The sequence below is a fragment of the Prorops nasuta genome, unplaced genomic scaffold, assembly GCF_024137725.1.
Source record: "Prorops nasuta isolate Cenicafe-Biocafe unplaced genomic scaffold, Cenicafe_Pnas_1.2 PNAS00017, whole genome shotgun sequence".
Classification (NCBI taxonomy): domain Eukaryota; kingdom Metazoa; phylum Arthropoda; class Insecta; order Hymenoptera; family Bethylidae; genus Prorops; species Prorops nasuta.
The window spans coordinates 4128400-4151162 of record NW_027116814.1 but is presented as its reverse complement, the minus strand read 5'-3'; the positions used below and the strand labels follow the sequence as shown (position 1 = coordinate 4151162).

The 22763-nt window shown below is 37.7% G+C and overlaps 3 protein-coding genes across 4 annotated transcripts; all 3 read right to left on the bottom strand.

Moving 5' to 3' along the window:
• Positions 1–1192: 1192 nt before the first annotated feature.
• On the bottom strand, positions 1193–10491 carry Sos (Son of sevenless). 2 transcript variants are annotated; one of them, XM_066736998.1, is made up of 18 exons: positions 10022–10491; positions 9441–9886; positions 9044–9307; positions 8865–8948; positions 8686–8766; positions 6713–6862; positions 6442–6650; positions 6180–6363; positions 5253–6091; positions 4706–5135; positions 4463–4618; positions 4200–4382; positions 4002–4119; positions 3639–3928; positions 3337–3565; positions 2930–3258; positions 2602–2851; positions 1193–2528 (listed from the first exon to the last, which is right to left on the bottom strand). In XM_066736998.1, exons 2-18 carry the CDS (start codon positions 9546–9548, stop codon positions 2437–2439), a joined length of 3996 nt encoding a protein of 1331 aa, XP_066593095.1. In that variant the 5' UTR covers positions 9549–9886; positions 10022–10491; the 3' UTR covers positions 1193–2436. The 2 variants fall into 2 exon arrangements, with proteins under 2 accessions (XP_066593095.1, XP_066593096.1); XM_066736999.1 differs by lacking the exons at positions 8686–8766; positions 8865–8948; positions 9044–9307; positions 9441–9886; positions 10022–10491 and adding an exon at positions 7909–8030.
• Positions 10492–10930: 439 nt separating this feature from the next.
• Positions 10931–12438, bottom strand: LOC136779637 (uncharacterized). Its single transcript, XM_066737331.1, has 4 exons — positions 12128–12438; positions 11597–11713; positions 11422–11526; positions 10931–11296 (listed from the first exon to the last, which is right to left on the bottom strand). The coding sequence occupies exons 1-4, from the start codon at positions 12199–12201 to the stop codon at positions 11284–11286; spliced, it is 309 nt and encodes a 102-aa protein (XP_066593428.1). The 5' UTR covers positions 12202–12438; the 3' UTR covers positions 10931–11283.
• A 2797-nt stretch (positions 12439–15235) lies between these two features.
• Positions 15236–21513, bottom strand: LOC136779418 (uncharacterized). Its single transcript, XM_066737002.1, has 6 exons — positions 20459–21513; positions 20236–20363; positions 17611–20048; positions 17401–17523; positions 16134–16254; positions 15236–16059 (listed from the first exon to the last, which is right to left on the bottom strand). The coding sequence occupies exons 3-6, from the start codon at positions 17715–17717 to the stop codon at positions 16009–16011; spliced, it is 402 nt and encodes a 133-aa protein (XP_066593099.1). The 5' UTR covers positions 17718–20048; positions 20236–20363; positions 20459–21513; the 3' UTR covers positions 15236–16008.
• Between the last annotated feature and the right edge of the window lie 1250 nt (positions 21514–22763).

The window sequence follows — 22763 nt, the reverse complement described above, 5'->3', positions numbered from 1 at the left end:
GACGCGGATTTTTTAAACGAAATTACGCCACGTGGGTATTTAAATTCATTTCCGCGACGCGGATTTTATAAAAAAAAAACTGCGTCACACGAGTATTTAAATTCATTTTCGCGACGCGAATTTTATAAAAAAAAAGGTACGTCGCACGAGGGGATTTAAATTCACTCTAGCGACGCGGATTTTAAAAAATTTATTGTGCAAAAGCGGAAGTTTAAAGTATCACTGCGCGACGCGGTTGTTTGATTTCGGCACTTCCGCCCCAAAGTGAGGTCGCCCACTGTAACAAAGGAAAATAATATTACGTTATTAAATTTAATCCTTTCGAATGATTATAAAGTTTATTCTAGCTTTGAAATGAAACTAAAGTCACTTACAGGCTATGAGAGTCCTTGAGGCTGTGTTGACCTTGGCCACTGCAACCACAAAAACACAACATAAAAATGCTCGCTGTACACTGGCAAAATACATTCGGGTGGAATTATCGCTTAACGAATTTTTACACAGGCAAATACTTTTATTTTTATCACATCCTGCATTTCACTGTTATATTATATTTTTAAAAATTGTACAGTTATTAATTAAGAAAAATCAAAATTCAGGACAAATTATTTTAAAATAATAATGAAATATTACGTATGTGATCAAAATAATGCATAAAATTATTATTAATCGCGCGAATGAATTTAAAAATTATCAACTATTACGAAAAAACGCGGCACACCGTTAGTCAACAATCGGTACGCGGCAATTCAAAAATTGAACAAAAATGGCGATACACAATGGGACGGAACTTCCGGAACACGGAGAAATCGCTTCTGATTTGCTGGAAGTTAGGATTACGCTAATCCGGTGCGATTGCTCAGTAAGCTATTTAATGAACAGTCCCGTTCCGAATGTTCCTTATGTCAGAACCGTTTTGGACTTGAAATGGCGATTGCTGATTGGTTATCTAGATTCTTATAACCAATCAACGATCAGCATTCCAAACCCAGCAAGCAATTTAAGCATAGATCCCGAATGAAGTATGTTCAGACATTTTGCTCTGTATCTATCTGTAACCAAGATGGCGGTGAACCTCTCTTCCCCTACCACTTTGACTTCAATTTCTGATCTGTAGTGAACCTCTTGTTTCCTCCAGGCCCTTCGCGTAGCTGCATATAGGTATACGTGAACAATATTTATCACATACTACACAATATACTCTTTATTTTACATAATTTCAATATTTCACTTCTCCTTATACTCGACAATATTACAATAACTATATGATAGAATATATTTATAATAATATACATTTACATATTTACTCCTTTTTTGTATTGATTCCACTTATATGTATAATTATATATATATATATATATATATTTATTTATTTATTGGCCTATGATTCATTCGATACTGCACTTTCTTGCGTCTTCTTTAAAATTTAAACGTCTAATTACATAACATACATACCGACGTTCAAAGTGTATCACAGTTGTGTCGAGGGACAAGCAGGGGATTTAAAGCATAAACGAGAAGAGCCACTTATCATTAAGGGCTCGAAATCGAATGTAGTCCATTCAGCAAGGTCATACGAGAAATTCTCCCTTTTTCAGTATTCGTTTCTCTTTTCATTCCCTGTTTTCACCCTTTTTTCTAACGCGAAGAAACGTTTAATTCATTCCTATCGTTTTGGTTTTACAAGAATTTTAAAATAGTACTAAGGTGTAGTACTATTTCTAAATGTGTGATTTGGTTATCTCACGTGTCTAACCATAAAAATCAATGCTCAGTACATTATTATTAGAGAAAATGTCTGTCTCTATGTCTAATTAATTGTGCTTTATATGTTTATTTTTCTCCACTGTTAAAATATTTAATCCAAGCTTATATGGATGCATCTGTCATCGATAATTATTAGTCCTTGAGTACACTTCTTCATGGAAATCGTAACAGTTAAATGCTTCGATAGGAGAGAAAGAGAGGTGTTTGACCTTAAATCTACTGATTATATATATTTATATATATATATCTGATCATTAAAAAAATATCTAAAAATATATCGTACAGACCAACAACGCTCTGCACCATCTCAAAAATAAACTTTCAATAAAAATAGCATTATAGACATTAAAAGACGAATCATAACAAGGAATGTAACAGCATCTCATCACGTAAGAGCCACACGCCTTGCGATTTAATTCGTTGAAACATTCGCGAATTTACACAGTTATTGCGTAATTTGTGTGTGCGCGCGCACGCACGAGTATTTTCTTCTTGCCGGCTTTTGTTTAAAATATCCCAAGGTAAACACTATTTACATTCAGTCATACCGGGCATAGTGCATGGCGTAGCATTTAGCCTGTGCAATGCTGAGCTTTCTGAGTGGACTAGATGTCGATTTCCAAAAAAAAGGTCTTATTTGGGATAGAAGAGGTAGGAGGGAGTATGACCTTAGCTAGGTCCAGGTGGAGCATTAAAATTGAACATAGTCGTCGGTGGACGTCCAGGCAACGGTTTTGGCGGTAACCTGGGTGTCACAGAGCCTACAAATTTCATAATATTAATATCAATTGTGTATACCTATAAACACTTATTGATTTACAGAATTCAAATTACCGTTTGGTTGCGTAAGCGGAAATTTCGTAGGGCTAGGCCCGTTGAATGACATATGCCTACGCGTGTGAGTAACGGCTGGACACGAAGACTCGAGAGTGGAGTTGCGCCTTGCTAGTAGTGCCGAGTTACTCGGATTTAACGTGGGAAGCCTAGGTGGTAGAGTGACTGCCAAGTCCCTCCTTGGCGGCAACGGTGGTGGCGACGTTCCATCTCGTGGCGGAAGCATTGGCGCGTTTGGTGCCTGTCGCACCTACGTGTCAACAAAGCAACGATCCCAATTAGGACGGCAATAAGAGTTATATAAGTATCTAGATTGGTTCTTTCGTACCTGTTGAGGTGATTCGCTAATTGAGCTTTCTCGCCTCCGATGAGATCTAGGCGGTAAAGGCGGTGGAGGTTGACTGGGAGGAGGTACATGACTGGGGGAGGGAGGTGGCGGCATTACAGCACCAGGACTCCCACCGGCCGACGACAAACCTGTTAAAGCCCCCATTACACCGATCGTTCCAGAATTAAAGCCAAAATGTGTTGTTTGAGGCTGATGATGCAACGGTGGTAAATGACCTGGTGACCCCAGCTGTGGACTGTTTCCTGGTGAACCGATTGACAGTCCTGACATACTTAGCGGTCCTGGAGAGCCCGGTGATGGGCCCAAACCTGTGTAAATAAAATTTGTAAGTGGCTGAGGGAATACACGTGATAAAAATAGGTAGACGTAATTGAATAAAGACGAACCGCCCAATAAAACTGGCGCGAAAACGCTGTGGTCGCCCGTGTGCGGTGCAGTGGGTTGTGAAATATGAGGTGGTGTTTCCGGTAATTCCGATAGCGGTGGTGCCTCCGGTTGAGGATCATGCAATCTCACGGTGGACGCTACTGCTTGCAAAGGGGCTGGTAACTTCCCGCTCATGTTTCTGGCTTTGATACCCGGTGACTTTAAGTTCAAATCCGGCCATTTGCGGGGCTATTGAACAATTGCAAAATCGTTTAAGCAACGGTGACTGATCGGTTAATACGAAAAGAGAACTTTGACTCACTGCTCGTGGCGGCTGCTTACAACCTCTGGGCTCTACTTCTTGACTCTTATTATACAAATAATTGCTTATATCCGCATCTTTCATGTTAGGATCGAACGGACACAGATTTTCGATAAAATGCCTTATCCTAGTCTCTACAGAAAGACAATAAGGTTGATTTTGGTACTGCTGAATTTCTCCGGTTATCTCAGCGACTTTCCGGCGTTTGCTGAAGTTTATAAGTTCTGGACTACTTGGCAAATAGTCAGGATTACCCTCCTCAATGTGCAAGATGTTGGTCAGGTACATTCCTATAGTTATAAATACCTATTGAAATCCGCATGTTTTTTTTTATTTTATAATTTAATCAATTACTATACTTACCAAAAAATGGTACACAAGGAGGATTTATAGAACGTAGCTTTTCTTGATACTTTCTAAAATGATCATTGTTTAGTTCCCTTGCTTCCATGAGCGCTTTTTCCAGCCGTGCTGGAATTTGCTATAAATAGAAGTATAAAACATAGAAGAAAAATTGCTAAATCGAAAAGATGGATGAACTGAGACACAAAAATTACTTACTTCCAATGTAAAACTTAATCTAAATACCGAAGCAGATCCCATCGCGCTAACAATGGCCAATACTCCATTAAAATTGTTCAAATCTTGCAAAACCAGCATTATTTCTAATGCACGTGAAACAATCGCTACCCTTTCCTCTATATTCTCTGCTTCTACTATTGTCTTTTCAAGCCACCTTGTAAACTGAAAATAATGATTTATATTTAAGAGGATATAAGAATCGTTAGGAACCATGTATAAAAATATCAGTTCAATACTCTTACATTTGTCGTATGTTTGATCATCTTTAACAAGTTAGGAGATGTCTTTTCTTTGTCCTTCTTAGTCCATACTGATCCAACCAACTCGGAAGGCTTCACATTCTTGTACAGCTCAAATTCTAGTAGAGTCAATTGCCTTGCTAACTCTATCGGATGCAACTAAAACATGATGCGTATTCATGTTAATAATAATAATCGCTCTTAGAACTTCAAATGAGCGTTTTCTCAAGATTTCACGCTACATACCGTAAGTATTCCCCATTCTTCCTCAGGAACTTTTAAGTGCCATTCAATTGGTGGCGGAGATCGCTCAAAGCTGAAAGTAATGGGCCGCTGTTCCGAAGGTTCGCATTTTCTTTGTACAATTTTAATAACGGAGTCGACCCACTTCCTCATGGATTTGCCGCTAACAGTATTTAAAAATGATTGTAGCTTTTCCAAAAGATTTCTGTTACGCTCGAAATCGTAAAAATGGTGATCGACCCAGTGCCTCAGAACATTCAGGACTCTGAATTGCACTGGCTGACAAAACTCCTTCCTGTATCTCTTCCAGTCTTCTCTAGCCGTTGTTTTACAGCCTGACGATTTCTCCTCCTCGCCGTAAACCAGCGAAGGATCAGGTATGTCAAATCTCTCGATCAACAGAGTCAGTAATTCTTGAGGTGAGCAAAAACTCCTACGAAATACAATAATTATAAAATTTAATCATGCAATGGTACTTATTTATTGTGTGTGTGATATTGAGAAAGTATATAAACTAATTTTTTTTATATAAATTAACTCGACGATTTACCTATATGTAGTAAGGAATGTTCGTACGAAAGCTGGATCAGCGTAAATGTGGTACGTTAACCTTTCCACAAGCTTGACCAACGTTGCACCTTTTATCAAGGGAACACCACCGTTTTCCCTTGCTTCTAGAACAATATTCTCCGGACTGTCCTGTTCGGCAAATTTGTACAAATGTGGTGGAGGTAGCCTTAAAGGATGCTTCCTTTCCTCGTCTAAGAGGATACTATCCAAAGTCCTTTCTAACATACTTTTTGTGTTCAACATTACAAGATCCGCCATCCAACTGTTCTTGTCTTCGGCGGACTTGGCAACAAGAATAACATTGGGATGGTCCCTTGGCGCAATTTCAAAGGCATTTTTTAATTCCTCAGTGTCTTCCCTGTCGATAATATCAACTTTTCTAATAAAAAATCGCTCCTTCAAGCGAAGCTCTCTCTGATGAGCTTGATGACCTACCACACCGACCGAAGCAACACTCACACTAACTCGTTTACCACCACTAGGCTTACATAAAACTAACAAACCATCGAACAGTACAGCTTTCCTTTCCGTTAATCTGCGTCCATTGCTGCCTACTTTTGCGAGCATATCCTCGCGTATAAACTCATTACAACATTGTCCTACGTCCCTTTGATCCCAACCATCCACCGTCTTTTGTAATTCACTAGTTTTTTCTAAAGCCGCTTGTCTTCTCGCTCTACTCTGCATTCGCAGGCCCGTATCCTTTTTTGGCATACTTGCCATTGATTGCAGCAATTCCATTTGTAACGGCCTTAAAAGTCCTTGCACTTGTTCCAGAGTTTCACTGTCTTCTATACTTGGGGTGCGTTTATGCAATACCTGTGATATAAATATGACTCTTATTAATAATATCTACTATAGTTGATCGATCGATAAATCTTTTTTATCTTTCAACTGAATTATTCACCTTTATATAATCAAAATACAAAAAGCAATGCCATATGGGTTGCAATAAAAGTTTTGGCAAATAGTATTTGACAGCCTCCTTAAAACCATGCCCTGCTGCACGCAACGCCGCTATGGACTCAGGCCTCGATAATAAACTAGATAAAACCTCTCGACTAGCTGAACCATTAATATCTTTTGCATATCTGAAATAGAGTTACAATTAAATCGCTTGCTCCCACATATCAAGTAAATTATTTAATTCCTTAAATATTTATTCATACTTAATATAAACATCAAATTCCGCTGCTTCGGCCAACTCTTCGAAGCAAGATCCTACAGTTGGCGTTTGCTTTTCCTCGGTAATTTCCATTATATCCTCTAGACTACCAAGTAACGTTACAGTTACTTCATAAATATCCATAATGTTGCTGAAAAGAGTCTCAAGCTCTACACGATCCTGCGCTAACTTTGCTATTTCCTCTCGAAAGACCTGTAGAGTGGAAGTGGCTATTTTTAATTAAATATTCCTCAAGTGCTGAATACCATGCGTACCTTAATAATCATATGGAGATCTCGTAGATAATGCCGCTCATCATGTATGAGGTCCCTGACGGATTCCTCATAAGTCTGGGATACTACGGCACCCAAACCACTTTGTGGACCTTCTGAGCAATCGTCCTGATAAAACATGTCCATCAGAACCTACGAAAAATGCAATTATTAATTATCCCGTTTTCGTGGATAGGAAATTCTCTAGCAGAATTTTAAAGACGGAATTACAATTACGATATCTGATGCAAGATGATCGTGAAATAAAATTGAACTAATAAAAATGAACGTAATAGAGCAAACGTTTGCTTTCACAAGAGGCTGCAGAGATATAGAAAATTGTTCATTCAATCAACTGTCTTTCATCGGCAATAGATAGATACTCGGCACAGAAATTGTAATTCGCATCTTAAAAATGCAACTCTTTTGATCTTGTTATTTTAGTTGTTTTCTTTAAGTACTACATAGTATTTTATAAATACACACACGACTTACTGCATTTTTTTTCAGTTTTTTTTTACAGTTCTCATGCTTAAAGTAAAAACTATTCATGCTCATTGTTTTGCCGCAAAAGAATTAATCGTTAGTTTTCGAAGAGCATACCTTATAAAATTAAAGAAAATTATTTAAGCAAAGTATACTACAAAAGAAGGATATCTATATACGTTAAAATTTATAAGAAAACCAGCAATCTTAATGTCTTAAACCTACAGATTAAAAGTTAATAAGATTAAATGCTTAGAAAATAAGCAGGCTCCAATCGTTAGATGAAAACTTAACAAAATCTGATGATGTATTTTGACAATGCAAATATAGAATAGGGAAATTGTTTAGAATCAGGCACAATGGAAGTACAGGAAGTATTACACAAATGTGGAAACATTTCTGCATATAATTCAGGATTATATTATTTCAGCAACTATAACTTTCACTGGTGCAAAAGAATCTATTGTTTGCATTTCTATAATGAAATGCAAATATAAGAACATTTTTGTAAGTTTATTATTATTGAACGCAAAAATAATATACATACTGCATTAAGTGAAAGAGATTCTTTTAGACTTCAATTTCTTACAAAGTTAGAAAGAGACAATGAAAGAAGATAAAGAGATTTGAGGCAAAATGATAATAATTTCTATAACAATGTGAAATGAATCCATCATATGTTAAATTTTTTCTGGAGGATAGCAGGTACGTACCACCTAGAACGGCATGAGCGAAGAACGAACATGGTTGGTGTTGTTATATGTTAGTGGAAAGCATGTAACCAAGCAGAGAGCATATGCAGCCACAATTAACCTGTGACTAGCCTAGTGTAGCCAATGGCCAAATTCTGAAATTTACCAGTGCACCTGTTGCTAGTAGTAGATGTCTTCAACTTAAACATTACATAATCTTGATTATAAAATCTTATTAGTTATTAAACACCAGTTCCACTATTAAAAATCAATGAAAAACAAGAGTTATCTTATAACATTCTATAGAAAAAATCAAAATAGTGAATGCTGTTGGAGACAAGGAAAAATGAAATAGGATTTAAAATAATCATCATAATAGAGAAGGCAAGCTAATACTAGCAAGGTGTTTTAATTTCATTCTATCTTGTATTAAAAAATTGGTCTTAGGAACCAAGGTTTTAAAAATAGATTCAAAAGCAATGATTGATTTGAAAATCAAGCAGCTCCAAAATAATAATAGATCCTTTATCTACATAGAGTTGAGCATTCTAATTCTACCATTGACCATATGGTTATAATAATGTTAGTTCTATAGTCCTTTCACCAGCTTTTGTTAATTATCTCAACCTTACTTTTTTTTAATAAAAAAAAATAAAAGGATTGATTTCAGAACGAAAGTAGCAAAATATTATATATAAATATATATGTGCATATATATGTATATATAATTTTAAATTAATTATTATGTGCATTACAAAGACACAACGCAGGCTTCAATTTGTTTGAAAATGTTGTTACCATGTCTGCATACATCGCAACTCTTATATCTTCACAGGAAATCTCCACATGGCGAATGTTTTTCACATAATTTCCAGCTAGCTGAAAGCATTAAAAAATAAATTATGTAATAAACTAATAACTGTCAATAATACAAATTGAAACAAAAAAATATAACACATAAAGTGTATCCTACAAACCTTCAAAATATCAGCAGAAATATATTCCAAAACACCAACCACAAACAGACTAACTTGAGAATCAATTTTATGCTGTAAAACTTCCTAAAAAAGCAGAAAACAAAACACAATTAATTTATCATGGAACATTGCTCTAAACCTCACCAATTATATTATACATCATATCATGGATCTCTTACTTTCTGCAACAGCTGATGAATTTTATCAACAGGGAGAACCAATGGAGACTTTTTCTTTCCTTTTTCTAAAGCATCTCTGGCATCTCGAAGCGCCCATCTGTCAATGGGAGTAGGAAAGGTACGTCTAACTCTTTCTTCCACATCTTGCGGTGTATGAGGTGGTGGATGTCCGCAAAGCATACCCAGCATTCTTAAGATCAAACTTTCAACATAATCTAGGGCATCTTGTCTAGCTTCAAGACTAGGGTGTACTTGTTCCAATACCTTGACAGAAATTCAAATAACTACTGAAAAGAACCTCTGTGAGAGAGAAGAGAGAAGAGAGAAAAAGAAAAAGATACGACATCTGGAAGGTAAAGAGATTAGAAAAAAAATTGATATGTAACGAATAAAATACCTTTCGCAGAGAGTTGACAAACACTCCCTTCCACTTGACGGCGTTCTCTTCTTTCTGAAAGTCGTAGCCTGACGGCTCGCCCACTACTGACGCCGGCGATGAAAACATTTCACCGTACTAAGCCAACAATACACGGCTCCAACAACAGAATTCCGCGCATCAACTTAGAATACGCACTCCGGAGAGTTCCCCAAAATGACAAAGAGCATCCTCGGGAAGACACAAAAACGTTGACAGAGATTGGTCTGTCCGTCCGTCCGTTTGTTAGTCGCTGAGTTGAGCTCGAGCTGTGCTGCTGATGGCTCTCTCTCGGGTGTTCAGGGCGCAGACATTTCTCTTTCTCTCACTCGCTCGATACTTCTCGATTTGTCTCCCTCACTCACTAGCTCACTCACTCACTCTCTCTTCTTCTTCTCTCGCTCTTTTATTCTCTTCTTCACACTTGCCTATATATTAGCAGGACAATATTAAACACATTAAACATATACATGTAAAGCATTCGGTTGATTTATATTATCGGTGCGTGAGTTCGAGAAAAACAACTGGCCCTCCGAGAAAAAACAAAGAGAGAAACTATTCACCTTGCACTGAGCATCAATCCTGAGAGCATTCCTGGGAAAGCCGGATGCTTCCCGTCATCCAAATAAAAGGAAGCATCGTCACTGTGAAAAAATTGGGAGTTCTTGAGTTCCTCAACATCTTTATCGCCGTTTCTCTCCTATTCTCATAGCTCGCTTCCTAATCCGTATTTCCGTGTCTGCCTACCTGCCTTCCTTCCTACCCTGTGTCGTCTCTATCCCTATTCCCTATCCCGACTTCAACGTAATAACCGCGCACTTTGCACCACCGCCTCCACCACCGAGACCGACACTAAACGCTAACATTGCGTGAGCGACTCTCACTTTACTCCTCGTAAACGACACAAATCCAAATTTTCTCTCTCTCTCTCTCTCTCTCCCTCTCTTAAAAGATCATTCGCACAGCAGAAACAACAACTCGTTTACTACACGAAACTCGGAGTACTCTCTCATTCTCTTCCTCTTTCTCTCTCTCTCTCTCTCTCTCTCTCTCTTAGATACGGAGAGGAGAGAGTACACACATAGACACTACTACCATAATACTTCTTTACTAGTAGACAACACCAGACAAGACAGTGTCGATCGATACTGCTGCGATATGCGATGCGATCATGCGATACACCGCCATTTTGAATCGAAACCACGCCACCGGCACCATGTGCGATTTATCGAACTTTCGATATACCGCCAATTTCAAACATTTCACATATACATTGGTATTTTTTTTCCATTCTGATCCAGTAATTTATTAATTAGGGTAAATTTTGTTCTTTTACGATAACATAATTAATTCACTAAGTATATTCTACACATAAAATTCGAATAATTTGGAGTTTTCGATCAAAGAAACAGAGTAATAGAGGGGTGAGGGGAGACAGAGAAGAAATTATTTTTTGATAATTTTTATTGCAAATAATAATGTATCGGTGAATTGCGCGGTGTAAAATTATTGAGACATTATTGGCTGGTGCGTTAATTGCGACAGAGATAAGAAGATGGTCTGAATTGGCCGAAATGAGTTTATCAGTGCTGATACAGCGATCATTGCTAGTATCTCACTTTTTTTAAAAATGCTATGCGTACATGCGAATACTCTCTTATTTGTACTATACTATTATACATTATATACAGCTATAGACACTCATCGTATGATTACAATTAGCAAAACTTAAGCTTTGCTCCCATCCACATAAATGATGATTCGTGCATCGTTCTCAATGATAATCCTTTTGGCCAGGAGTCACTGTTGGTTCGCAAAGAGACACCTAACGACGACCTCTGCAACGAGAAACATAACCTCTTAATATATTTACATTTCTCTTATAAATAATTCCAGATTTTACAATTTATCCTCGCTGATCGCTCTAATATTGTTTTTTTTTCAATTTCAAATCTATACGTACATCTTTTTTGGATCCAGTTGTTTGCAAGATATTAATATCATTCTTGAAAGTGCTTTCAAAGTTTCAAGCTCGGCTCGTCTCTGGTCAGATAAACGCTTCGATCGCCTACGAGAAAAAAAACATTTTTTTTTATTTAAGATCCAGCTATGAATTAATTTTTGTATGACTCTCTTACGTTTTAACAGGAAGTGTTTCTAGTGCATCTGTAAGGGGAATCCCAGCGTCATCCGGTATCCATGCTTTAATTGGCGTTGTTTCCGCTACTTCTGCACTTTTCGATAAATTATCGGATCTAAAAAAAAAATCGTTTTAATATCCAGAAAAATTGTATCTATTTATAAACTAAATTGGTCGATCAATCAATTATAAATACATAATAAAACCAAACTCGCTCGAGATACGAGGAATTTACACTAAATTATCAATTTGTATCGCACTGATGATTACTACGAGAAATACGGAGTTTTACGTGGATCAAGCTTAACGCATGCTGATGTAATTTCTACTCGTTAATAGTCAGATGGGGAAAAGTAGAAACGTTACAATTTTTACATACGAGTGGGAAATCTCGTTGATTAAATTGTATACAAAAAATAAACAAAATTTATAAGGAAAATATAATTCAGACTGAGAAAAAAAATTATTTTGTTTCTCAGTATAGAAAAATGATTTTTAGTGATAGTATAAAATGCAAAAATTATTATACCTGGTATAGCCTGGATGACATCGAGCCAGTCCTGTCACCAGAACCAAAAGGGACAAAATCAGCAGGAAGTTCATCTTCGGGAAAATGTCACTACAGCTTTTTCACAATTATTAAAAAATTGTAAATGATTACGTTCCAGAAATAACGTGCTTCTTCTCGAGACGCCTGTTGCATTCAAATAGACGAGACATTGAAATTACAATTTACACTTTTATGCGGATCGTTGCTCGTAGTTTAACTCATTGGAACTCGACAATTACGTGCTTTTATATATCAAATATTGTTACCCCCTCCCCATTCCCCTTCTCCATTTTAGGCCTTATAGCAGGGAGCGCCGGTGACGTTTGCCTTTCACACCCTCTGGAGGAGTGATTCTGCGCTTTCTGAAGCGACAACGACGATAAGGATAAATCGTACGAGTCTTCCAACATCTCCTTAAGGAGGGGGGAGGGTGCCAACACCATCTCCCTCAAAATTAATACGCACATCTATGATTTCATCACTTCCGGTCTTACACTGTCCGGGATATGCAATATTTATTTTTGTAAAATTGAGTAAATTTTGATAGTTGTTTAAAAGAATTAAACACTGCTGAATTTTATCAATTTGTATTACTTGGGTCTTAAAATTGACTTGTATTTTTATCATTAGTAATTTTTCTAAATCTTAAAATTTGCTCATCTTACTTTTAACAAATTACACTAATTAATGAAATTTGATCGTTAGATGAGCTGAGATTCTAAATTGTGCAAATTAAATTTTCTTAGAAATTCCAGACGAAACGCTCAAACTAACTAGTTTTAATTAAATTCTCTTGGATGAATTGATAATCGCCTGTATTAGATGTAAACTATAGCATGTACAATGTATGCGGCAAAAGCTTAGATTCTTACATCATTTTCTGGAATTTAGCAACGAGACCTAGATTGTATATAAATATTTTAGGAGTGTCCGCTCTTTTTCTTGATTTTCTGCGATGTACAACTATGTTTTTAAATTACAGTGACATAAATGTACATTACCGCAACACACGACTGTCGTGTAAATTTACGTTAGACAGATTTTTCGTGATTTACATGAAAATTAATTACGAAAAGCAAATTAACAATTAATTTCTATAAATGGAATTTTGTCTATATACGGTTTCTCATCGAAGTGGACCACAAAAATCATTATAGTATATGAATGAACGATTTCGTATAACTGTTATCGTATAATAATAAGCATAAAACGAATGATAAAAAGCATTGGCACATTGTAATGAAATTTGTAGAATTACAACGACAGTCGTTGGTAACTTTTTATTGCTCGTATCAATGCTTTTTATCACTCGTTTTTATTTATTAATTATTTTACACATTAAAAAATGACCTACGACAGTAGTTGTAATTTTACAAATTTTGTTACAACGTGCCAATGTTTTTATCAATCGTCTTAGAATCGCAAAACACGTGGTACGATTATTAAATATAGTATAACGGTGGTGAAACTGTGTGTGTAGACTTTAAACTGTTCTGGTATAGTCGAGTATGGTCCAGTCTGGTTTGATTGCTTATAAATCATAATTGGTTTGACTTTCGTGATGCACGTGTCTCCTCGTGACAATTTGGTAGATTAAAAATATACAGTCTCTTGGATTCCTAGTGCGTTAATAATCTTTACAAAAAATGAAAATTACGACTTAATTATGATTACTGGTAAAAATAATTCACGTTGACTGCGAAACGCCCATAAATTATTACGTGGGTAAAATAATGGGGAGATGGTGGACGAGGGGAAATAAATTAAAGGTTCACGAATGGAATAAAGAGGAACGAGTAGTATAAATATTATTTTCTGATTATAAACTATATTGGATAATTTCTGGAGCGAAGTAAAAAGGTCCAATAGAGATGATTTTCTTTTGACAGAAAAATATACTGCACGTTTCCTCTTATCTATATTCCTGATCAGTGGAAAATTATGGGAAACAATTCGCACTGAACCTGCAAAGCCCTCGTGGTTTATCAAAGAACTAAAATAATATTTACCAAAAATTAAGGAGGGGGGAGATAATTTAAAAATTCGTAAATTCACGAATTTAGGGGAGTGGCAAAAACGATTTAACAGTAATAAATTCTTGGGACCCGTTTAAAACGCAAAAACGAGGTACAGTCGAGATTGCTTCATTTTGAAATTGCGAAACGCCATTTTTTCTACTATCTACATTTGCAAATCGGTAACAGAATCGCGTGAGCGCGCAATATCACCTTATCAGCTCTTAGATTTCGACCCTTCGCAGCAATTGATTCAATCACAAACTATAATAATAATTGTAAATATGTTTTCAAAAAAATCTCTTTCCCAAATCGACATATCGAGCGTGGAAACTGTGATTAAAGTATGATAAAATTCGAGTAAGATCAACGATCAAGGTTCGATTTGTGGCATTACAATTACAAAATTATTCGTCAATGGACGATTTGCCACGAGAAATTGTCGAATTTCTTTACAATGATAAATAGCAAATGCGCATTTTACAAGATTTAGATTGTTACAAAAAAAAATTCAGAGCCAGATTGCTTAATGAACGCAATTATTAAATACGCTAGTAGTAGTACGAAAGTATATTTGGTCAGACAGCGACGCGCTGAAACGGAAACGTCGATCAAATTTTTGCTGCTCTCGTTGTTTCAGAGATTATGCTATGATATGAATAATTATTTCTTCATGATTTTATTGGCGAGGGGATAAAACGTGTAGTTATGAGTAAATTACGCAAAATACTTCCTTAGTCTTGCGCAATTCAACTGCTCCAAAAAAAAGCTTCAATTCTTTTTACCAACATAGCTTTTCGATTTCAATGAATCTCTCTTGCTTGCGAAGACAGAGAGCGCTGCATGTTTCTCGATTACCAAGTAGGTAAAACAGAGCTAGCTCTACTAAAATTCTTCGCACATGCTTTCCATAAATCATTTAAACTTAATATTGGTGCACGTAAAATATTCCAACGTTAAATTCTATAAATTAATCCTTGGTTTAAATTTAAGTGATTTAAGGAAAGTGTGTGCAGAAACTCTAATGGATACAGAGTGGACAAGATACAAATAAAAACTTAAATCTATAAAATAACATTGAAGTAGTCTTTATTGCCTTTACAATGTTGCTTGCACAGATTACGAATAACGCGTGGCACCAAGCAATAATTGAACAAGGCCAAATAATTTATATATATATATATTTATATATATATATGTATATACTGATTGCGCGTGAATCCAGAATAGGGATTGACAATTTTCCTTAACACTACTAGAATGTCTGCTTATCGGACGGTGTCGATGTCTCGTGTCAGTTTAGAAGATTCTTAAGGTAGAATCGCCGAATGAATGACGCGAATGACACGCGGAGGCGAGAGGAATGTGAGAGTCATTTTTAAAGTAGATCTGTTTGGAACGAGACGCCTACGCCAATGCAACGTCCAGAGTTCAAGACGATTCTTCGCGAATCACGAGCATTGATTAATGATCGCGATGAATCAGTGTAAATCCTTAAACCTAATCAAGCTACACAGCGTAACTGTTTTAAGTACAACAATATAAACTACTAATAAATTAAAAATCAATAAATAATAGAACAAATAAATTATTTTGTCAAAAGGTGACAAGAGTTTTGAAAATTGAGATGGGAAAGGAAAAGAGGGAAAGGAAGTATGTATTTATGTATATGTGTGTGTGTGATTAATGGAAATAGAGAGGAAGAGAGAAAGACAGGGAGAAAAGCAGAGAGATTTGGATTAAATTTAAAAAGCTCGGATGAAGGAGAGAGTCCGTAATACTGCTGAGGCGAATTCGAGGTCGAAATTGGAAATTCCGCGACTTGACGAAGTCGTTGACTCCCCATTAAATCATATCGTTCATCCGATAATCACCTTGCCTGTCCACTAATTCCGTCTGTAATTCAATAACAAAGGATTATTTTCTCGTACTCGCATTTCTACTTAAAGCAATCATTCTAGTAAACATACCCTGGACAAAGCGAGCTGTTTGTAAAAATTTTTATTAACCGGATCTTCATTGTTGATTTTCAGGAGACGAAGGATCTTGACCATTTCCGGTTCATCCATGGATCTCCGCCGGCGACGGCCACTGAAACCAAAAATCAGCAATTAACGCAAAGGAAAGTTTTAGAATACGCATATATATATAGCTCCATAAATTTATTTTTCTTCTATCAGTTTATTCGACTATTCTCGCAGTAGAAAAAACCTATCTTGCCGAAGATAATTACAACGACTTCTTATCCCGAGTATTGGGGGGAAGGAAAAGCCGATAACGTATTATATTTCTAGCGTAGAACGGTTCAAGTACAGAATATAATTAAGCAGAGAGAGAGAGAGAGAGAGAGAGAGAGAAATTTCGTGGAAAGTCGAGAGGGAAAAGCGTACAAGAGAAGCAACTGCAAGGATGAGACAGCACGCAAGCTGCATTTGAATTGGCGTTTTTGCTAGTGTGCGCTTGTTAATTTTAAATAATAATAATGGTAATAATAAGATAATGAGAAATTCGGCGATAAAGTGGTAAGAGGAATAATAATTTGTTGAGAAAGGGTAAGGTTGGTGTTGGTAGGTGTAGGGTTAACGGAGAACAGATATGTGGTTCTACGGTGTCACGTAGCAGTAGCGTCATTCTGTTATAAAGAAAGTTGAGTTGAGTTAATCCGGAGAAGAGGTGGGACTGTCGTATCACACGTCGCGTAATACAAGCACGTAACTTTATGGGTGTATATGTGAATAGGCGAATTCGTAGACGAGGCAGCGTCGATGAAATAATGTAAGCGAAACGCGTGCCTTCCTTCACCCCGTACAACGAGGATAAGTCAGACGCATCTGAATTCAAGAGGAAATCTGACCGAGCCGAGTGGAATAAGTCAACTCTGTCATTTTCTGCTTAAAAGAAAAATGTGGACACGAAAATATCGTTTGAGAAATTCTTGAAAAATATTCATCTGTGACTTTTAGACAATTGAACGTTGTTAGAAATGAAGATGATAAGTGTATGACCATGAGTATGAGTGGGAGCGAGAAGCAAGTGGAAAAAGCCAGTGCCGGGGCAGCCAGTCGACCAGCTACATAATCGTGACTTTCTATTCCGTTCGTTGTTTCGCTGGCGAAATTAGTTTATGTCTTCGTGGAATCCTTGGAAAACGGTGGCGGAAAATAAAAGTCGAGGACCGTGCTAATATCGTATCGAATTGTCGTCTGAGCATTGGAAAATCGATAAGAGAGCACTCACACTCTTGCTGGATCCACCTGGCCAAACGCAACAGGTACTGTTACAATCATCCCTTTTAATTGGGCCAGTCCCAATAGTGTCTCTAATTCGGCCAATCGCTGATCCGACAGGCGTTTTTGTCTGCTGTAAAAAAAATTTAGAAATTAAAATAATTAACGTCAAGTGGAAAAAGACAGCGTGGTAATTCTTGGATGAGGTGGTTTAATTTACCTGTTAATCCTGGAGGGCCGTGCATATGCCTGTGGCAAGAGGATCGCCAGGACCAGGCACAGGAGTACAGAGACACCAAAAAAATTCACTCTTCCGTTTGGTTGCATTTCACTGAGTAGGATAGAAGCACTGATCTGTTTGTTTCACTGTTTCCAAAGGGGTCACTAGATGAGCACGGTTGGTCTATAGGTAGCAGGGGGTGGATAGAAAGTAGTAGTGGTTCCTTGAGGTGCTAAGTGAGCGAGGGGGCTGTTCGGGCCCGGATTATCTCGCTTTTGTCTCTTGGTGAACTGTAGCGTGGCATCCGTCTGTTCCAGCATATATACTCCAAGTTGAAGCAACGTTAGCCCCCACCATTACACACTTCGGCTCTCTCCAATCCTCCCTCGCGCTAGCAACACTCTCCCCCAACCCGCCTTCTTACTTGCAACCTGTTGTTGTTCACTAGTAGAGAAGGTAAGTCGGGGTCGCCAGTACGTCGAGCATAGCTTTTTCAAGGATGAAGCACGACTTCCCTAGGGATCCATGGTATGAGGACGTGGATGAGAAGATCGAGTCTCGTTCCTTCGCTTTCAAGGAGCTCCAAAACAGATGCTCCCCTTCAACGTCTCTTATCAATCGGCGAGCAATTAAACTCGTTCGCTAAAATTCATTTTCCACTCGCTCGACTATCGCAATGTTATTCGCTTCGCCATTGTCTTTTATGTACTATACAAAATTATCTAACAATTTGCGTATTTAAACCTGTGTACAAAAAATTGTTCGTCGAGATCGCTGCTTCTCGATCGATCAATCATTTCTTATAATTCTAAATTACAAAGTACTGAAATATTTCGTCGACATCGATCATCTCTATTGGAAACGCATGTAGCTATTTAAAATAGATGCGAAAAACAGCAACTTTTACTATTTTTCGGATATATACGTTTAATCACATTTTCCATTCAACGCGCATTACCGAAGGGAATTTCTTGGTTGATTGTCTGAAAATTGATGGTGGACCTTGCTGCGTCACAGCGTGGGAACAATGCGGAAAGAGAAAATTACATTTTTGTAGCAAAGAGAGCACCGGAAATATTTTTATATCATTTTTTAATATGTATGTTCGGTAGTGCGTCGATGATTTAACGGCTAAATACAGAAGCGAGGATGCCTTTTTCGCAGTTCCATTGAAGATCTGGACCGATGAAACGTTTCAGAGGAAATTACGTAAACATCACAAATTTAGCATTTCACGGATCTACCCAGTTCTTGCGACAAGTGTCCAGTGAAATTTCGCTAAAGTTTGAACCCTCTGATAGTTCTATTGCGCAATTTTCAGCGTTCGAATAGCGCAATGCATACCGCATAAGAGAAGCTCGGTAAATATTGCACTGAATTTATCAAAATTGCAATGCGTGCATGATAAGCTGGAAGGCTTTCGGCTGATTCATGCTTAGCCTTTATCGTCATTTCGATTCGATAAATAGCTCCAAGTAGCTCGTTCCACCAATAAAACGCGAATCTATCCAGGTGTACGAGATATGTTGACGATAAAACCTTCGAGATAATTTAGTAATTCCCATTTCTATTCTCACGATAATCCACTAATGCTGATGCAATGGTTTTTCTATTATCTCTTTTCGTGTTTTTTTTTTTATGGAACTGCATTTTAGGAGTAATTAAAAAGCTGACGGATAGTCCATAACGGAGCTTTCCAACTTAACGTATAGCCACGCGCAGATTTGCATACATAGACATTCCTGCTTTTTTCATCAAGGTTTCGGAACAATATCAGCCACACACTCGTTCCAGAAACATTCTCTGCATTGTTTGTAATTTAACGAGCAAAATAATTCCGATGTTAATAGAAATGATAAAGAATAAAATTGAAATGCAAAAGGGTATTCGAAGAGCGTAGATTTTGGACGAGTGCGGGGGTGGTCATGCAACAGGTGGTAGTTTCGCGAATTGCAAGACTATATACCACTGTCGAATGACCTCATCAAAAACTGAATTTGCCAAATTCTTCGAAACCTTGATGATTGACACATATTTTCGAAAGTCGCTGTCCTCTTTATTTTCGACTTTGGAATTTCTGGGAAAGATTAAGAAAAGCTATGAAACACCGTATTGGCATTCGCTAAAGGGTTTACGTGGGCGCTTCTTTCGTCGAGCTACTATAGATACACGCAGAAACCACGCAAGAATCAATGATGAACGATCTTACTGCGATTAGATTGCTGCGTGTGGATTTACAACTCTTCGACCGTGGTCCCTCTCTTCCAAGAAGAGGAAGCGGCGAAATTTCAGGAGAAAATGCAGTTTCCAATTGACCAAAGTTCGTTCAGTCACACTGTGGAAGCGTTAACGCTATATCATTCGTTACGTCAAGGCGTGCTGCACCTACAAATCGATGTCTCAGGCATAGTTCAAGTTTCTAGCACTTGACCGTTTTCCTGTAAAAAAAAGCATTTTGAATACATAAATGACTTGGCAATCACACTTTAAAGTAATTGGGTTTTAAACAAAGGTCTGTTGAAATTAATACACCTGTAATGATACTAAGGATTAAGCGTGTTTGTCAGTGGTTCCTTTCCTCGAAAAACAGGAAGTGTTAAATTTTCAAGAGGAAAATGTAGTTACCAATTAGCAAAAGCATCGTTCGGCTCCATCGCAAAAACATCTACGTAGCATCATTCATTACGTCAATGCTCGCTGCACTATCAAATCTTTGCCTTAGATACAGTTTACGTTATTAATGAGCCACTTTCCTGTACAAAAAAATTCGTTAGAATACAGAAACGACGCGATAGACGTACTTGGAGCTATCGAGTTCTAAATTTAGGAAAGATATATTGAAATTTACAATCGCAATGTTGGTGCTTAGGGATATCCCAAAGTAGGCGTCTATTTGGTAACCAATTCGACGTCAATCGTCTTTCCTCGAGGTTCCTTTCGTCGAGGAAGAGTCGAATTTTTCAGGAGAAATACAATTTCGAATTAATGAAATTTCCATCGTAGAAGCATCCACACTGCATCATTCGTTACGTCAATGCTCCTTGTACCAACAAATCTTCATCCCATGCACAACTTGCCATGCCTAACGTTAGGTAATTTACCTGGAAAAATAAGAAACGTTTTGAATATATAGAAACGACGAGGTACGCTCACTTGGAGCATTCGTAGTCTAAATTCAGCTAAGATTTGTCGAAATCAGCAAACTCGTATAGATGTTACGAGATACAGTAGTTTATTTAGAAACGAATTTCACGTGAATCGTGATTTTTGAAATTCTTCATTCGTGGTTCCCTTCATTCAATGAGGAGAAGCGTTCAACTTCCAGGAAGAGAGTGTACACTCCAATTGGCCAAAGCTTCATTCAGCTCCATCACAAAGCACACACGCTGCATCATCCATTACGTCAATGCTCGCTATACCAATAAAACTTTGTCCCAGGCACAGGTCGGTTTTCTAACGTTCAACAATTTCCTATAAAAAATATGCTTTTTGAATATAGAACCAATATTGCAGATGCACTTGGAGTAATCGGATTCTGAATTTAGCAAACTTGTTGAAATTTGCAATCACACATTGATGCTTAGGGATATCCCAAAGTAGGCGTATATTTGGCAACCAATTCCATAAAAAGCGTATCTTCTCGAGGCTCCTTTTTTCGAGGAAGCATCGAATTTTTAAGGAGAAAATATGATTTCCAATTGGCGAAACTTCCATGACAGAGCATCCGTTACGTCAATACTTTCTGTACCGACAAATCCTTGTCCAAAGCGCAGTTCGGATTTCTAACTTCCAATGATGTTCCTACAAAAATAAGCATTTTGTATATAAAAACAATATTGAAGACGCACTTGCATCAAATAGGTTCTAAATTTAGCAGTTTTGTTGAAATTAACAAGCGCGAGGATGGCGCGTAAAGAAATCGCAAGGTAGACGTCTATTTGGTAACGTGTTACGCGTGAATCGTGAATTCACGCGTCACGAGTGACACGCCACTCGTCACGTTGTCTACAGCGATATTAAAACCACGGCCAGTAATTATTAGATCTATTATTAGCCAAGAATTTTGCTTCAATCGTAGAAACGAGGATCCAGCACTGATTAACAACGTCACTCGGTACTCGTGTTTCCAATCGCAGGACGATTTTTAATATTGATGAGGATAATTATGCGGAGGCTGCCGTTGCAGAAATAATTGCGCGGTAAACTCGTTTCTCTCAATTGAGCCGAGGATACTTTGTGCGCTAATAACATTGGAGTGAGGAAAAATCAAGAGAGATAGAGAGAGAAAGCGAGCGTCATTCTCGTTAATAACAGCTTATTCCTTGTATGCACACCAATACATATACGCATATATATTCCACTGTAAGAGACGCGCCGCATGGTCTGAAAATCTTGGCAGAAACATCGTGTGAAATTCGCTGTACGAGGCTGAAAGCTCATCGAAGTTTCGTAAGGCAAGCTTGCACTTGGGATAAACTCTGTTGGCCAGCCTTTTATTGTTTCACTCTGACAAAATTTAATTTCTGCTCTTATAAAGAGGCAGTAACTGGAATGGGGAGGGGGGGGGAGGGGGAGATTCCCCCATTAAACGCCTTTCTTCTTCTTCGTGAAATCCGGACAAAAATATCACGAAGCTGGATGTAAAATCCGGGTCAGGCGTAGATAGCGTTCTCCAGTCGTGATCTCCAGCGAGAGAGAAGAGGAGGAGGGGGAGGAAGAACAAGAGAAAGATAACGAACGCAAAAAACACAAGTAAGCCCAGTTACTCTTTGGTTCCTTAATCTTTTGCTTTGAAATTATTTATAAATCATTTGAGAGCCGTGTCATTGTCCAGTAGAGATAATTTTTTTTTCACCAAGTTTTTTCTGCGTTTCTTATTTAGACTTTGCAATACTCGACCGGATAAACTTGGAAGAAACGTAAGGTCAGTTTTCAGTGCGTTTTCTTTCCTTGTTGCGTGACGAGCTCGTGGTGGTCCCGCCCGTAGTATCTATCCGCTCTCTCTCTCTCTCTTTCTCTTACTTACCGTTGCTCCAACACTCTATCTTCCTCTTTTTCTTATCACAGTGAGACTCGGTCAAACAACTCTCCATTCGCCCGTTGCTGATCCGGCGCTAGGAACTGATGTCATCGAACACTAAAAATAATCGAGG

What these genes read in the sequence shown, in the direction of transcription:
- Sos (XM_066736998.1), bottom strand. Translation starts at nt 9,548, where the DNA reads ATGTTTTCATCGCCGGCGTCAGTAGTGGGCGAGCCGTCAGGCTACGAC. An exon ending in TTGTCAACTCTCTGCGAAAG is followed by an intron (nt 9,308 to 9,440) that starts GTATTTTATTCG and finishes ATTTCTGTCAAG; the next exon opens with GTATTGGAACAAGTACACCC. An exon ending in AAGAATGGGGAATACTTACG is followed by an intron (nt 4,619 to 4,705) that starts GTATGTAGCGTG and finishes ATCATGTTTTAG; the next exon opens with TTGCATCCGATAGAGTTAGC.
- LOC136779637 (XM_066737331.1), bottom strand. Translation starts at nt 12,201, where the DNA reads ATGAACTTCCTGCTGATTTTGTCCCTTTTGGTTCTGGTGACAGGACTG. An exon ending in TGTCATCCAGGCTATACCAG is followed by an intron (nt 11,714 to 12,127) that starts GTATAATAATTT and finishes TTTTTTTTTTAG; the next exon opens with ATCCGATAATTTATCGAAAA. An exon ending in GAAACACTTCCTGTTAAAAC is followed by an intron (nt 11,527 to 11,596) that starts GTAAGAGAGTCA and finishes TTTTTCTCGTAG; the next exon opens with GCGATCGAAGCGTTTATCTG.
- LOC136779418 (XM_066737002.1), bottom strand. Translation starts at nt 17,717, where the DNA reads ATGCAACCAAACGGAAGAGTGAATTTTTTTGGTGTCTCTGTACTCCTG. An exon ending in CGGCCCTCCAGGATTAACAG is followed by an intron (nt 17,524 to 17,610) that starts GTAAATTAAACC and finishes TTTTTTTTACAG; the next exon opens with CAGACAAAAACGCCTGTCGG. An exon ending in AACAGCTCGCTTTGTCCAGG is followed by an intron (nt 16,060 to 16,133) that starts GTATGTTTACTA and finishes ATTGAATTACAG; the next exon opens with ACGGAATTAGTGGACAGGCA.